Source organism: Bufo gargarizans, chromosome 8, assembly GCF_014858855.1.
Source record: "Bufo gargarizans isolate SCDJY-AF-19 chromosome 8, ASM1485885v1, whole genome shotgun sequence".
Classification (NCBI taxonomy): domain Eukaryota; kingdom Metazoa; phylum Chordata; class Amphibia; order Anura; family Bufonidae; genus Bufo; species Bufo gargarizans.
This window is the reverse complement of record NC_058087.1, coordinates 179,229,351-179,245,552: the sequence shown is the minus strand read 5'-3', so window position 1 is coordinate 179,245,552 and position 16,202 is coordinate 179,229,351. Positions and strand designations below refer to the sequence as shown.

General features: G+C 48.7%; 1 protein-coding gene across 1 annotated transcript in view; it reads left to right on the top strand.

Annotated features, from left to right (window-relative positions):
* The window catches only part of LOC122944749 (serine/threonine-protein kinase/endoribonuclease IRE1-like), a 39,287-nt gene extending 24,203 nt beyond the window's left edge, over positions 1-15,084 (top strand). The window contains exons 13-22 of the mRNA XM_044303339.1: positions 5,214-5,448; positions 5,739-5,829; positions 6,881-7,070; positions 8,783-8,882; positions 9,051-9,250; positions 9,330-9,477; positions 9,627-9,754; positions 11,762-11,885; positions 12,317-12,384; positions 13,973-15,084. Of these exons, the coding sequence (XP_044159274.1) occupies positions 5,214-5,448; positions 5,739-5,829; positions 6,881-7,070; positions 8,783-8,882; positions 9,051-9,250; positions 9,330-9,477; positions 9,627-9,754; positions 11,762-11,885; positions 12,317-12,384; positions 13,973-14,155 (1,467 nt within the window). The 3' untranslated portion in view covers positions 14,156-15,084. The remainder of the gene's footprint in view (positions 1-5,213; positions 5,449-5,738; positions 5,830-6,880; positions 7,071-8,782; positions 8,883-9,050; positions 9,251-9,329; positions 9,478-9,626; positions 9,755-11,761; positions 11,886-12,316; positions 12,385-13,972) is intronic.
* The last annotated feature ends 1,118 nt before the right edge of the window (positions 15,085-16,202 follow it).

Below are 16,202 nucleotides of genomic sequence, written 5' to 3'. Positions count from 1 at the left end.
CGTCCTCCCTGTTAGGCGACGCACTGTCTGAGGGCGAGCTTGGGGATTCGGATGCGGATATGGACCTGGAGCACTCTTCTCAGATTGCTTCCATGGTGGATAGCCTGATTTCGGCGATAAGGGACACCTTCCGGGTTCAGGAGGACCTTCCCTCCACTAGCCAACAAGGGGTGTCGTTTCTGCGTGCGAAACAGACCCCCAAGGCGTTCCCGTTACACGAAGATTTTTCTATTGTGGTTAACAAGGCTTGGGACCAGCCGGGTTTGCGTTTTGTTATCCCAAAACGTCTAGACCTTCTCTACCCCTTTCCACGCGAGACCGTGGAACTATGGTCCTCCTCGCCGAAGGTGGACCCGCCGGTGGCTCGCCTGGCGAAATCTACAACCATTCCGGTAGCGGATGGCTCTTCGCTCCAGGATCCGGTGGACCGTCGCGTTGAGTCGCTCTCCAAGTCAATCTTTACGGCGAGCGGTTCGGCACTGCGTCCGATTTTCGCATCCGCCTGGGTAGCCAAGGCGGTTTCGGAGTGGTCTCTCCGGTTGAGTCAGGACATTTTGTCCAACCTCCCGCCTGCTGAACTCGAGTTGTCTGCGCTCCAAATTTCCCATGCAGGGAAATATATCTGTGAAGCGGCACTGGATGCTGGGTCGATGGTTGCCCGTGCCTCAGCCCTCGCCACTTCGGTCCGCCGGGAGCTATGGCTCAAGGCCTGGAAGGCTGATTCTTCCTCTAAACGCTCTCTCTTAAAGCTTCCGTTTTCTGGGGCTCGGCTTTTTGGGCCGAAACTGGATGTGATAATCTCAGAAGCTACAGGTGGGAAAAGCACCCATCTGCCCCAACCCAAAGCGAAGCGGCCCTTTCAGTCCAGGTCGGCGTCTTCGCGCTTCCAGTCCTTTCGCCGTTTCTCGGGCACCCGTTCAGTTCCCACCTCCGCGGCGGGAACACCCAACCAGGATCGGCGGAAAGGCCCGTCCTTTAAGCCCCAGCAGGCCTGGCGTCCGCGTGCCCAGCAACCTCGCACAGCGCCAAGTAAGCAGCCTTCCGCATGAAGGTTTGTCCCCACCCGCTCAGGTGGGGGGGCGTCTTCTCCTGTTCCAGGACATTTGGCACGCCCACATTCCGGACGCGTGGGCGCTCGAGGTAGTTTCTTCGGGCTACAAAATAGAATTCAGGTCCCTTCCCCCCAACCGTTTCTTCCTTTCCCAGCCTCCCAGGGATCCCGTCCGGGCCGCGGCTTTCTTGAACGCCGTCCAGTCCTTACTTCTGCGGGGGGTGATTTCCCCGGTGCCTCCGGAAGAGCGTTTCACAGGTTTTTATTCCAACCTGTTTGTGGTCCCCAAGAAGGAGGGCGATGTGAGACCGGTGCTGGACCTCAAACTTCTGAACCGCTATCTACGGGTTCAGAGGTTCAGGATGGAATCTCTTCGTTCCGTTGTGGCCTCATTGGTGCAGGGGGAGCACATGGCATCTTTGGACGTGCAAGATGCGTATCTCCACATACCTATCGCTACCACGCACCAACGTTTCCTCCGATTTGCCATCCAGTCGGATCACTTCCAGTTCGTCGCTCTGCCATTCGGTCTGGCGACGGCCCCGCGGGTGTTCACGAAGGTTCTGGCACCCCTTCTGGGGATTCTGCGGTCCAGAGGCATTACCCTTCTCCCATACCTGGACGACATCTTAGTCAAAGCCCCGTCAGCGTCGCAATGCGCAGACAGCCTTCGGATTACGATGAGCACGCTCGCTCTCTTTGGTTGGATTCTCAACCGAAGGAAGTCATGCCTGTCTCCGACCACTCGGATCAGGTTCCTGGGTATGACTCTGGATTCCGAGACTGCCGTGGTGCGTCTCCCTCTGGACAAGAGATCGGGCATTCAGAATGCGGTGGTCCTGCTCACCCGGCGTCGCAAGGTATCGATTCGCAACTGCATGCGAGTTCTGGGGATGATGGTGGCCTCATTCGAGGCGGTACCGTTCGCCCAGTTCCACACCAGGGAGTTTCAGCGGCTCATCCTGTCCTCCTGGGACAAGTCCCGGGATTCACTGGACCTCAGGATCTCGCTGTCTCAGCCTGTTCGCGAGGCTCTCGCCTGGTGGTTGGTTCCGGACCACCTGTCGTCAGGGAAGTCGTTCCTGCCGGTGTCATGGACCATGATTACGACCGACGCCAGCCTCCGTGGTTGGGGAGGGGTCTTCGGTACTCGGACAGCCCAAGGAGTCTGGTCTCTGTCGGAGTCCAAACTGCCCATCAATATCCTGGAGCTCCGGGCCATCTACCTCTCCCTTTGCCATTGGACCAACGAGTTGCGGGGCCGTCCGGTCAGGATACAGTCGGACAACGCCACAGCGGTTGCCTACATCAATCACCAGGGGGGGACGCGCAGCGGAGCGGTGATGGACGAGGCCGCGAGGATTCTGCAGTGGGCGGAAGCCCATGTCCCAGTGGTATCGGCGATCTTCATCCCGGGTGTGGACAATTGGACGGCGGATTTCCTCAGCCGTACGACGGTGGACTCGGGGGAGTGGGCTCTCCACCCGGAGGTGTTCGAGGACCTTTGTCTCCGGTGGGGTCGCCCGGAAGTGGACCTAATGGCATCTCGGTTGAACCACAAACTCCCGTGCTTCCTGTCTCGCGCAAGGGATCCGATGGCCTACGACGTGGACGCACTCGTGGCACCGTGGGACGACTTCAGTTTTCTGTACGTGTTCCCGCCGCTGCCGCTCCTACCGCGGATTCTTCGCAGAATCAGGATGGAGGGTGTTCAAACGCTCCTGATTGCCCCAGATTGGCCGCGCCGAGCTTGGTACTCGGAGCTCGTTCTGCTCCTGGGGGACGCGCCGTGGCCTCTTCCACTCAGGCCCGACCTGCTCTCACAGGGCCCGGTCTTCCACCAGGGTTTACATACGCTGCGTTTGACGGCGTGGCTATTGAAACCTTCCTGCTGAAGAAAAGGGGTTTCTCGGATGCGGTCGTTCGCACGATGATTCGGGCTCGGAAGCCCTCCTCCGCGAAGATCTACTATCGTACGTGGAAGTCGTTCCTGAAATTCTGCGAGGACAGGGACCTCCCCTCTAGGAGGTTTTCCCTCCCTACGGTGTTGGCTTTTCTTCAGGCGGGTTTGGAGCTGGGTCTGGCCCTGAGTTCGTTGAAAGGACAGGTTTCGGCCCTTTCCATTTTTTTCCAGCGTACGCTGGCGGTGCTGGGCCCGGTCAAGACTTTCATGCAGGGGGTTGCGCACACCACTGTTCCATATCGGCCACCGTTGCATTCCTGGGATCTGAATTTGGTGCTGGTGGCACTTCAGTCCGAGCCGTTTGAACCCTTGCGAGAGGTCTCCCTTCGCCTGTTGTCATGGAAGGTCGCATTTCTAGTTGCCATTACGTCCATACGTCGGGTGTCGGAACTGGCGGCACTGTCGTGCAAGGAGCCCTTCTTGGTGTTCCATCAGGATAAGGTGGTGCTCCGGACGGTGCCGTCGTTTCTGCCGAAGGTGGTGTCGGCGTTCCATGTCAATGAGGACATTGTCCTCCCGTCGCTTTGTCCTAAGCCTTCCCATCCTAGAGAGGTGGCGCTTCATCGTTTGGATGTGGTGCGGGCCTTACGGATCTACCTGGCCGCGGTGGCCTCCTTTAGGCGAGCGGACTCCCTGTTCCTGGTTCCGGAGGGTCCTCGTAAAGGTTTGGCGGCATCCAAGGTGGCGATTGCGCGGTGGATTAGATTGGCCATCCACGAGGCCTACCGCTCCAAGGGCAGGGTTCCTCCACCTGGTATCACGGCTCACTCGACCAGGGCGGTCGGGGCTTCTTGGGCACACTTTCACCACGCTTCGGCGTCTCAACTGTGTAAGGCAGCAACTTGGTCTTCGTTGCACACCTTCACCAAGTTTTACAAGGTGCATTCGTTCGCATCGGCGGATGCTGCTCTTGGCCGTAGGATCTTACAGGCCGCAGTGTAGTGTCTCACCTGTGGGATGTGATGTCAGTGGTTTCCCACCCCGGGGACTGCTTTAGGACGTCCCATGGTCCTGTGTCCCCCAATGATATGAGCGAGAAAACGAGATTTTTGTGAACTCACCTTGTAAAATCTCTTTCTCGCTTTATTCATTGGGGGACACAGCACCCACCCATTGTTGTTGGTTTCTACTGAGACCAGTGGTCCAAGTTGCCGGTTGGGACTGAGGTCCGGTTCGGTTGTTCGGTTGGACTGTGGTCTTCCTGTTTTTTGTTTTGTTTCGGTATGTTTCTCCTACTGCTGAAGCACAAACTGATATGCTCTCTCCAGGCTGGAGGGGGTATAGCCTGCAGGGGAGGAGCAAACAGCTTTCAGCCTAGTGTCGCCTCCTAGTGGCAGCAGCAAGCTATACCCATGGTCCTGTGTCCCCCAATGAATAAAGCGAGAAAGAGATTTTACAAGGTGAGTTCACAAAAATCTCGTTTTTCCTTATCTTCAGTGACTACCCCCCTTACCATTATTTAGGGGACCTACCTGCTCAGACCTAGGCTTTTATTAGCATTTATATATTTAAAAAACTTTTTGGGATTTGTTTTGCTTTCTTTTGCCACCTGCTGTTCGTTTTGTATCTTTGCTAATTTTATCTCCTTTTTGCAGATTTTATTAAGCCCTTTGTAATCTTCAAACATTACAGCTGACCCCTCAGATTTGTATTTTTTAAATGCCCTCTTTTTATCTTTTATTGCTCTTTTTACAGTAGCTGTAAGCCATGGGGGGTTTAATTTTAGCCGTTTATACTTGTTACCTAAAGGGATACATATTTTTAGTGCGATTACCCAATGTGGATTTGAAGCTCTCCCATTTATCCTCAGTATTATTATGTGACAGTAGCTGCTCCCAGTCTATGCCCTGAAATGCTGCCCTCAACCCAGGGAAATTAGCCTTTTTGAAATTCTGTGTCTTTGCTCTGCCTGACAGAGTTTGCTTCTTATAGTTTAGGAAAAATATAATTATATCATCTACTGTATCATCATCTATTCAACCTCTAAGGAATCAAATTTGTTTTATCTTCTACTTACTGGCTAACACGGTACAAATATAATTTTTACTTTAGGAGGACCTCGACTTACTATAGGTAAAACTACATCTTCCAGCATGCTCTAAAAGCCTACGGCAGTCAGGGCATGCTGGGAGATGTAGTTTCACACCGCTGGAGACATGTGTACAATGACAGGATAATAACGGAGTCTGTATTTTTCAGATGTGGGAGCAGCAGCGCAGGCAGCAGCAGGAATTACAGCAGCAGCTTGAGGAGAAGCTCCAGCAGCTCCAGCATCAGCAGCAAATGGCATCCGAGGCCTCTCCACAGGTGACTACTGCCGAGAGCACCGCCTCAACGGGGGAACACAGCTCCGGGAGCGGCAAGCGGAGGAGCGGCGAACAGGAATACAGTCAGGCCAATGGCACAAAGAGGTTAAGCACCGGCGATCCGGAAGGTGAGTCAAGAAGCAGGTTCGTGGTGGCGGCAATTTATTAGCCATACTGGTCTTCTCCTTTAAATAAAAGTGTCCTCTGTGATATATGAGCAGCCATTTTGGAAGGTTTAATACACTTGCCATTTTTTGTGCTAGGACAGCCTGAATTTGCCAGGACTGTCTCTAAAAATGAAGGACATGCATATTTGGTTGCTGTGGACAGCAAGGCCCGTTTTCCTGTTATGAGGCCCGAAGTATGTAAGTCACTCGTGTCGTTCAGGGCCGCCATGATTTCTTCTCTCTTTCTGCAGCTTTCAATGAGGAGGAGATAGACGTGGGCAAAATTTCCTTTTCCCCCAAAGAAGTTTTGGGTCGCGGCGCTGGGGGAACATTTGTATTCAGGTAAATAGTGAATCGTATTAAAACGATATGATGAAAAGGTCAGCGTCTTTCAAACCCACATTTTTTAAGACTGACGTTTTTGAACGTCAGTCTTTGGGGGGAAAAAGGGAAGTTGAACTGATTTGCTCCAGATTCATAAAAAAATGTATATAATTTAATAGGATTTACACACGTGAGATTAAAAGTTTGAAAATTAAACTGAAATCAATAGATTTGTGCCAAAATGTGCACCTTTTTATGACTTTGCAAAATGACACTTTTCCGATTTGGCGAGTGCTGAGAAAAATGTCAGATTATTATTATTTTTTTAATGTATAATTTCCGCAAATTGTGACTTTTTATTTGTGCTGCAGTTTACACCAATATCTAGTAAATGGGCCTACATGTTTAAATTCATCACCATTTTCAAGATCTCTGCTTGTTGTCAGTGCATAAAAATAGTCTCACTTACATTCAAAGACTGAAAACTCTTACTGACCTTATACATCTCACAGCTGATGGTTTGCTACGGTTGCATCCAGGCCTCTGCTACTCTGTGGGTTTGTTACAGTGTGTCAGTTTGGAGTACAGACTGTTTAGATCACAGAGGATTGTCTAGAGTGGATACAACCCATGTCCATATGTGCCCGCATTGCTGAGAATAATTATGTTTTAATATATGCAAATGAACCTCTAGGAGCAACGGGGGCGTTGCCATTACACCTAGAGGCTCTGCTCTCTCTGCAACTGCCGCACCCTCTGCACTCTGATTGACAGGACCAGGTGTGATGGTGTTTGACTGCCTGGTCCTGTCAATCAAATTGCAGAGGGCGCAACAGTGGCAGTGAAAGCAGAGCCTCTAGGTGTAACGGCAACGCCCCCGTTGCTCCTAGAAGCTCATTTGCATATATTAAAACATCATTTTTCTCAGCAATGCGGGCACATAGGAACATGGAACCAACACAGATGCCTTCAGCTGCCAAGTGCACATGTAACAGGTCAGCCAGTGTCATAGGGACAAAACTGCTGACAGATGCCCTTTAATATTAACATGGAGTTTCTTTTCCTATAGGGGCAGGTTTGATGGACGTTCAGTGGCCGTGAAGAGAATCCTGCCAGAGAGTTTTACGCTTGCCGATCGGGAGGTGCAGCTACTGCGAGAGTCTGATGAGCATCCCAACGTGATCCGTTATTACTGTACAGAGAGCGACTGGCTGTTCTATTACATTGCATTGGAGCTGTGTGCAGCCACCCTGCAGGAGGTAAGTAGAAGGCTGCAGGGTAGGGAGATGACGGTGCTGTAGCAAGCACTTACATTATATGTTATAGAACATGTGTGCTTCACTTGGCTTTGATTGTCATGCAAATAAAATGACTGAATAAAATACTCTATTGTGGCCATTTTGAACTTCAAAATGGATTCATGATAATGATGTAGGTACAGATAGTACTGCCTCCCTGTCTCTCTCTCTGTAAATGATGTAGGTACAGATAGTACTGCCTCCCTGTCTCTCTCTCTGTAAATGATGTAGGTACAGATAGTACTGCCTCCCTGTCTCTCTCTCTGTAAATGATGTAGGTACAGATAGTACTGCCTCCCTGTCTCTCTCTCTGTAAATGATGTAGGTACAGATAGTACTGCCTCCCTGTCTCTCTCTCTGTAAATGATGTAGGTACAGATAGTACTGCCTCCCTGTCTCTCTCTCTGTAAATGATGTAGGTACAGATAGTACTGCCTCCCTGTCTCTCTCTCTGTAAATGATGTAGGTACAGATAGTACTGCCTCCCTGTCTCTCTCTCTGTAAATGATGTAGATACAGATAGTACTGCCTCCCTGTCTCTCTCTGTAAATGATGTAGATACAGATAGTACTGCCTCCCTGTCTCTCTCTCTGTAAATGATGTAGGTACAGATAGTACTGCCTCCATGTCTCTGTCTATAAATTATGTAGGTACAGATAGTACTGCCTTCCTGTCTCTCCCTGGAAATTATATAGGTACAGATAGCACTGCCTCCCTGTCTCTCCCCCTATAAATGATGTAGGTACAGATAGTACTGCCTCCCTGTCTCTCCCCCTATAAATGATGTAGGTACAGATAGTACTGCTTCCCTGTTTCTCTCTATAAATGATGTAGATACAGATAGTACCGCCTCCCTGTGTGTGTCTCTCTCTCTCTCTCTCTCTCTCTCTCTCTGTAAGTGAGGTAGGTACAGATAGTACTGCCTCCCTGTCTCTCCTTGTAAATTATGTAGGTACAGATAGTACTGCCTCCCTGTCTCTCCTTGTAAATGATGTAGGCACAGATAGTACTGCCTCCTTGTCTCTCCCCCTATAAAATATGTAGGTACAGATAGTACTGCCTCCCTGTCTCTCCTTGTAAATGATGTAGGCACAGATAGTACTGCCTCCTTGTCTCTCCCCCTATAAAAGATGTAGGTACATATAGTACTGCCTCCTTGTCTCTCCCCCTATAAATGAGGTAGGTACAGATAGTACTGCCTCTCTGTCTCCCCTATAAATGATGTAGGTACAGATAGTACTGCCTCCCTGTCTCTCCCCCTATAAATGATGTAGGTACAGATAGTACTGCCTCCCTGTCTCTCCCCCTATAAATGATGTAGGTACAGATAGTACTGCCTCCCTGTCTCTCTCTGTAAATAAGGTAGGTACATATCCTCCCTCTCCACACCCAAAACGGCAAGATCAGAATAAAAATGGAATTTGGCTGGTGAAAGGCCAATAACATAATAATTTATCAAAAGGGTTGTACTTTTCACGTGAATGAGGCGAGTAGTTGTAATTGCTCTGAGCTGCCTCTACAAGCGAGACGATGTGCAGATAATCTTGAAGAGGAAGCAGCGCCCAAAGAGTTGGACCCCCGCCAATCTGATTTTGACGACCTATCGCGTGATAGGTCATCAATATTTAACCATGGCACATCCCCTTTAACCATATCTCCTGTTTTTTCTGCAGTATGTGGAGAATCCTGATTTTCCCAGCGCCGGCCTAGATCACGTGGCCCTTCTCCATCAAGCTATGTCTGGACTCGCCCATCTGCACTCTCTCAATATTGGTGAGGCGTATTGGATTCTTATTCAGTAACACATATCTCATATTTGCAAAGGGAGATGCAGCTCGACCTGCTGTGATGGTGGCCTCTAGATGCCAAGGGGCACTGACCCCCTTTTGCCCGGCCTGTATTCTGGCCCCTGACTGAACATATTGTCCTTGTCCTTCTCAGTGCACAGAGACCTGAAGCCGTGTAATATCCTCATCTCCCTGCCCAATGCCCAGGGCAGGCAGCGAGCGGTTATATCAGACTTTGGCCTTTGTAAGAAGCTAGCAGTGGGAAGGAACAGCTTCAGCCTGCGCTCGGGGATCCCCGGGACCGAAGGCTGGATCGCACCAGAGGTTCTGCGCGACGGAAGGACCCAGAATCCCGTAAGTGATTACCGGGTTGCATCTGATGCAAAAAAAGCCAGGCGCAGCGTGAGATACCATTTCTGTTTTATGTTCTCAGACGGCATCTGTGGACATTTTCTCTGCTGGTTGTGTCTTTTACTATGTCCTGGCAAGTGGACAGCATCCCTTTGGAGACAGCTTGAGAAGACAAGGCAATATATTGAATGGTTCGTACAGCCTTCCACACCTCCAGGAGGAGAGGCATGGTAAGAAGCTGTATGAGATCTGGATATTGGGCTCTCCGTATATACAGTAGCGCAGTGACGTGGACCACTTAGATGTCATGTGGCCAGCAATGGTCCGTTCACGTGTCTATATAGTCCTTCTATGTAACATCGGCAAATTGTGTCTGCAGACAACGTGGTAGCCCGGGACTTGATTGAAGGCATGATCAACAGTGACCCAAAGCTCCGACCGTCAGCACCTCTTGTTCTGAGACATCCTTTCTTCTGGGCCCGGGAAAAACAACTGCAATTTTTCCAGGTCTGAGTGGTGGAAGGGTTCAGAAAAGTGTCTATTACATCATGTCATTATATAGACCCTGTATTACAACTACATAGGTCCTCACTTCTGTGCTGAATCATTTTAGGGGTGCCAAAGTTATTGCACGTTATATCCACAGGATAGGGAATAACTACGAGATGGGGTCCTGCGGCTGGAATCCCCACGATCACAAGAACGGGGACCCTTTCCCCAGTGGGGCCCCCCCGAAACGAACGGAGTGCAGATCAGGCTTACGCACTGCTGCTCCATTCGTCTCTATGGGAGTTCCAGGAATAACCGAGCTCTGTATTCCGCTATCTTCGGCAGCAGCCATGTGCGACCAGCGGCCCATTGACAACGGGTCTCCTGTTCTCATGATGGAAGGGGGTCCCAGTGGTCAGACACTCACTAATCGGATGTCTATGCCCTGTCCTATGGATAAATTAAAAGGGTTTTCCAGGCTCCTGATATTGATGGCCTATCATCAGAATTAGGCCTCATGCACACGACCGTGCCGTTTTTTTGCGGTCCGCAAATTGCGGATCCGCAAAAAACGGATGCCGCCCGTGTGCCTTCCGCAATTTGCGTAACGGAACAGAAGACCCATTATAGAAATGCCTATTCTTGCCCGCAAAACAGACAAGAATAGGACATGCCTCATAATTTTAGCGGGGCCACGGAACGGAGCAACGGATGCGGACAGCACACAGAGTGCTGTCCGCATCTTTTGCAGACCCATTGAAATGAATGGTTCCGTATACGGAATCAAAATACGGCCCGTATATGGAGCGTAAAAAACTTTAGTGTGCATGAGCCCTTAGTGATGAGCGAATCGAGCTTTGGATCCAAGATCTGAAGTCGATTCGTTCAAAACTTCGTCTCCGTACAGCTTTCAAATGTATGGGCTCCGGTGATGGAAATTCGTTGTCACTGAAGTCTCGCGGGAATAACTTTGGACTTCGATTCTTAAACTTGAAAACCATTATAAAACTTGAATCCGAAGTCGGATTCGGTACCGAGGTACCAGCCGGTACCGAAGGCAACTTCGGATCAAAGTTTTTTAATTTTTTATTTTTTTTTTATTTTTTATTTTTTTAAATCGATGGCCAAAATTATTCACCGAAACCTCGCGAGACTTTGGTGATAACAAACTTTACCGCGCCGGAGGCTGTACATTTTATTGCCGTATGGATCTCTCTTGGATCCCAAGCTCGATTCGCTCAACACTACTCACAATAGGTCATCAGTATTTAATCAGTGAGGGCCTGACACCCCGCCGCATCCCCTTCATCAGTGTTCACTGCAGCCTCTGTCCTGGAAACAGTTTAAATCAGGCATCCTCAAATGGCGGCCCTCCAGCTGTTGCAAAACTACAACTCCCAGCATGCCCTATCAGCCTACAGCAGGGCATTGTGGGAGTTGTAGTTTTACAACAGCTGGAGGGCTGCAGTTTGAGGATGCCTGCCCTAATAGCTGTAGGTTGTCCAGGCATGCTGGGAGTTGTAGTTTTACAACAGCTGGAGGGCTGCAGTTTGAGGATGCCTGGTTGAAATGGAGCAGGAAGCACAGCGTCAATTAAAGGGAGTGGCTGTGCCTCGTTAATGCAGCTTAGCTCCCATTCTCTTCAATTGAGCTGCAGTACCCCAGCACGGCCACTATACTTTGATTGGAGCTGTGCTTCCTGCTCCGTTCAAAGAGCAAGTGTTGGTGCTGGAGGCTGCAGGGAACGACTGATCAGTGCTGGTGCGGGATGTTTGGCCCTCGCTAAAAGGGTATGAATGACATTTCCTAAGTATAGGTCATCAATATCAGGAGCCTGGAAAACCCCTTTAATAACGTGGCACAACTTGCTGTATACACCTGTGGTTGCTGTGTGAAGAGAAGCAATGTGTATATATGTATAATGAAATATATTATAAAATATATTAATATCTAGGTCATTGAGTCTTAGATTTAAATATTAGCTACAACCAGTCCAGTAATACTTTGTTTCTCTCATACCTTCAGGATGTCAGTGACCGCATTGAGAAGGAGCCACAGGAGAGCCCTCTGATCGTCAGCCTTGAGACGAATGCTCGTTCCGTTGTCCGGGTCAACTGGCGATTACACATATCTGTTCCCCTACAGACAGGTAACGTCACAGCCAAAGGACATCAGAGCTTATATACGAAAAGCAAGGGGGGGGTAACCCATACTAACCAATCTGGTCATTTAAATTGACGCCACTTACTAGAAAAAGTGACGGTTAAAATGTGATTGGTTCTTTTAAGAGCACCTGTATTTTTACGTTTTTTAAATAACCAACAAGAAGCGCTGGGAGATTTCAGCTCTGAAGCCTGTGAATGCAGCTCTGATCCATAATACAGGCTGTAACTTGGGATCAGTAGAAGAAATGCCATTTAATTACTCAATTTTGAATGTAGAACATATCTATAAACAGGATAAATGGCGTTCGAAAGGAAAAACCTCAGTGGATGGCGAATTATACCTCCATGAAAAGGGGGATCACCATTGCAGTGTGTGGGCATACCAGTTGACCTGATTCTTTTTTTTTTTCCCTAGACCTCAGGAAATTCCGTTCCTATCGTGGAAATTCTGTACGAGATTTACTCCGAGCCATGAGAAACAAGGTAGATTACACCACGGCTGGCTGTAAATTAGAAGCAGATTCGTAAAATCATATAACACTGTAAATAAGAAATCAGCGTTTAGGAGAATCCTCATCCTCTCCACCACTCCCCCATCATGCAAGTGATACTCTCCATTTTTTGTCAGTGACTAAAACCCTGCCCAGCTGTTCTGGGGTTGTTGCTCCCGGTCAGTAGACAGCATGGTGCTTGTTGGCTGGGTGAGAAGCCGTTGACGTAGCTCTCAGAGCGTGTACTGGAGAAGAAGAACAGCTGGCCTAAGGGGTGCTACAGGGAATGCATCCTGGGCAAAAGGTGTGCAAAACCCCTAACAACTGTCTGCAGATGGCTATGGCTTCCTTTTAGAGGAGACTCTGTCTTGGCTAAAATCCCTAATCATATTTAAGACTTGCAATCCTGCCTACGACATGCCATCAAGGCTGAGCAGCCTGACAGCAACACTCACCAGTGTGTAGTACATGCTAATGCCAGAGCGTAGTGTGTAGTCGGGCCCCGTCCCCTCACCCTTCTAGGCAGCTCTGCAAGTGGAGGCAACCAGTCCTGCTCACATTCTAGGATACGTTGTTGGCGGCCATTTTAAATAATTCCCGTAGGACCCCTATAAATGGGGCTTCTTATAGGTGGCACTAGGTGGCTTTCTTCTTTTTGGAGAAGAGCTAATTTTTATAATTTTCCCAGGGAGCATTGACTGTAAGACACCATATGTCAATTTGCATTTCCTCAAGGAGAAATAGTACCCCCTGAATGCTGTGAGATAGCTCTGATACACTTCGCTGTAAGGAGTCATGCACCTGTAATACTTGACCAGGATCGATTTTCATCTCTAGAACATCAAAGGGGTTTTCCGAGTGTCTTCAGGACAGGTCATCAATATCAGATCGGTGGGGGTCTTGCACCTAGCAGCCCTGCTGTTTGAGGAAGCACTAGGTGAGCTCTAGGGCCTTCTTGCAGCTTACGCATCTGACTATAAGACGCAACCATGATTTAGAGGAGGAAAAAAATATTTTTCAGCAGACCTCAGATCAAACCCCCAAAAGTGCATCTTATAGTCAAGAGTACAGTAGCTTTATCTGCCAAAACTGCATTAAAAATAACATTCAGTTGGAGCATGAAGTACTCCTGAAAATAACCTGTCCTGTTAATTTTATTTTTTATTTTTTGATAACCTACTGCATATATGATGGGAGCAAAAAGTGGGGAACACAGAAAGGGAGTGTTACCGCAGAATCAGACTACACAGGGCTTGTTTGTAGTCTGTAACCGTGGAGACGCATAGGTCTGCATAGAAGCTATAGTATAGACCAGGCATGCTCAACCTACGGCCCTCCAGCTGTTGTAAAACTACAACTCCCACAATGCCCTGCTGTAGACTGATAGCTGTAGGCTGTCCAGGCATGCTGGGAGTTGTAGTTTTGCAACATCTGGAGGGCCGCAGGTTGGGCATCTCTGGTATAGACCTAAAACAGATTTTAAATACTAGTTTGAAAGCTGAATTTCTATTTTAGATGCATTAGAAAAGTATAAAAATTAGTCTTTATGTATAACTTGGTCAATTTTTGGCTTTCTCCAGAAACATCACTACCACGAGCTGCCGGCTGAAGTCCAGGAGACACTCGGCTCTGTCCCTGATGATTTTGTGGCTTATTTTACATCACGTTTCCCACTTCTGCTCCTTCACACACACCAGGCTTTGGAACAGTGTGCACATGAGAGACCATTCCACCCCTATTATCTTTGGGGGCCAGAACGTTGACGATGCCACCCGGACAGCCTGAAGTAACCAGACCAGTCTGTGGTGGGGTCAAGCTGGACATGACTTGATTTGTGACCAGGCCCCCTGTTTTTATACTGTCCATTGCACTGCATTATGTATTTGCACGAATTTTTTTATCACTCTTTGCTTTTATATAATGTGCAACACAATGGCACCTTGATAAGGCGGTGGTCACTTGCAGCTAAGGAGCTCCTTACCGCCCACACTTCTAAAAACAGGTGCGGATCCCATTAGTGGTGGGGTCTTCAACCTGCAGCAAAACTGCAACTCTCAGCCTGCCCTGTCAGGACATGATGGGAGTTGTAGTTTCTTAACAGTTGCTGTGGCACACATTGAAGATCTCTGCATTTAAGTAGGATCAAGTTTCCTGTTATTGGATCTGTATCTATTTTGGTGCATGGGAATGTTGCATTAAAGGGGTATTCCAGTTGTTACAAGTTATCTCCTATCCACAGGAGTACAGCGCTGAGTAATCTCCGCAATGCCTATAGAAGTGAATGGAGCAGCTGCGTGCATGTGCAGCCAACTGCTCTATGCTTTTCAGGGGGCTGCAGGGTGTATGGGACCCCCGTTCTCATGATCGGTGGGAGTCCCAGTGGTAGGACCCCCACCAATAGTTTGTGACAACCAGAATACCCCTTTAAAGGTATGTTGGAACCTGCACTACTAGAGTATATGGATGTTACAGAGGGGGTTCCCCTCCCACTCTGAAGGACTCATGGTCACTGGTATTTTAGCTGCTGGACCCAAGGTCCAGTTAAACAAAGGGGTGGTCAAAATAGGACAATCCCTTTTGTGTCTTTATAAGGGTCTGTTCTCTTCACTAGGCATGAGCGAATCGACTTCTCTCATGAGCCGTCATCACTTCACAATGTCTCACGAGACTTCGCATAACTTCAGAAATTGATTTATACTGTAAAAAAAACATTTCCCGAATGCCGGTTCGATCCCTAATTCGGGAAATTGTTTACAGTTTAAATCATTATTATGCAAAGTGATAACTTCAGCTCATCGGAGCCAATACATTCTAATACTGTATGGAGCGCTCGCTCCGTACAGTATTGAAACGAAGTTTTATGCGAATCGACTTCGGATGTTTCATCCAAAGTCGATTCGCTCATCCCTACTCTTCACCATAGATTCTATTTTCCTAAATATTAAGGATTTTTTTTAAGGATGTAATTTATTTTGTATTTGCCAGAGAGCGTCTGTATATATTCTTTTAAAGTTTTAAGAGATGGAATTAAATGTGCCAATGTAATAACCACTGTTCCGACTATTAAAGGGGGGGGTTTCACCTCAAACATTGGTGGCATATCGCTAGGATAAGCCACCAATGTCAGATAGAGGTGGGACCCGCATCTGGCTCTAGACCAGAGCTCCCAAAGGGAACAAGAGCGCACTGCACAACCGCGATAGCCCGCCATTCATTCGTCGGAGTGCTGAAAATACTCTCGGCCATTTCCGGCAGTTCCATAGACGTGAATGGAGTGTCTCCCTTGCTTGTGTGGTGCGTTCTTCATTGCTATGGTAGTTCTGAAAAAAAAAAAAGCTCAGCGCACCGCTTGGCTATTTTCAGCACTCCCATAGAAATAAGGGTGGCTGAGCACCTCCACTTTGGGCACTCTGTTCTAGAGGTAGGCTCAGGTCCCACCTCTGGGACGTGCACTTGTCTTACAATAGGGGCAAGCACTTTAAGTACTTCATCTACCGCCAGTCTCTTACCTACTGCAGGTCTTACCCGTTTGCTTCCTCCATATCATTGGTGTGCAGTGCAATTCGGAATCGCCATGTAGCCACAGCTTGCAGGGCACCGCTACAAGTTAGGCTACTTTCACACTGGCGTTTCTGGGTCCGCTTGTGAGATTCGTTCCAGGGCTCTCACAAGTGGCCCAAAACCAATCAGTTCAGCCCCAATGCATTCTGAATGGATAAGGATCCGTTCAGAATGCATCAGTTTGGCTCCGTTTGGTCTCCGTTCCGCTTTTGAGGCGGACACTAAAACGCTGCTTGCAGCGTTTTGGTG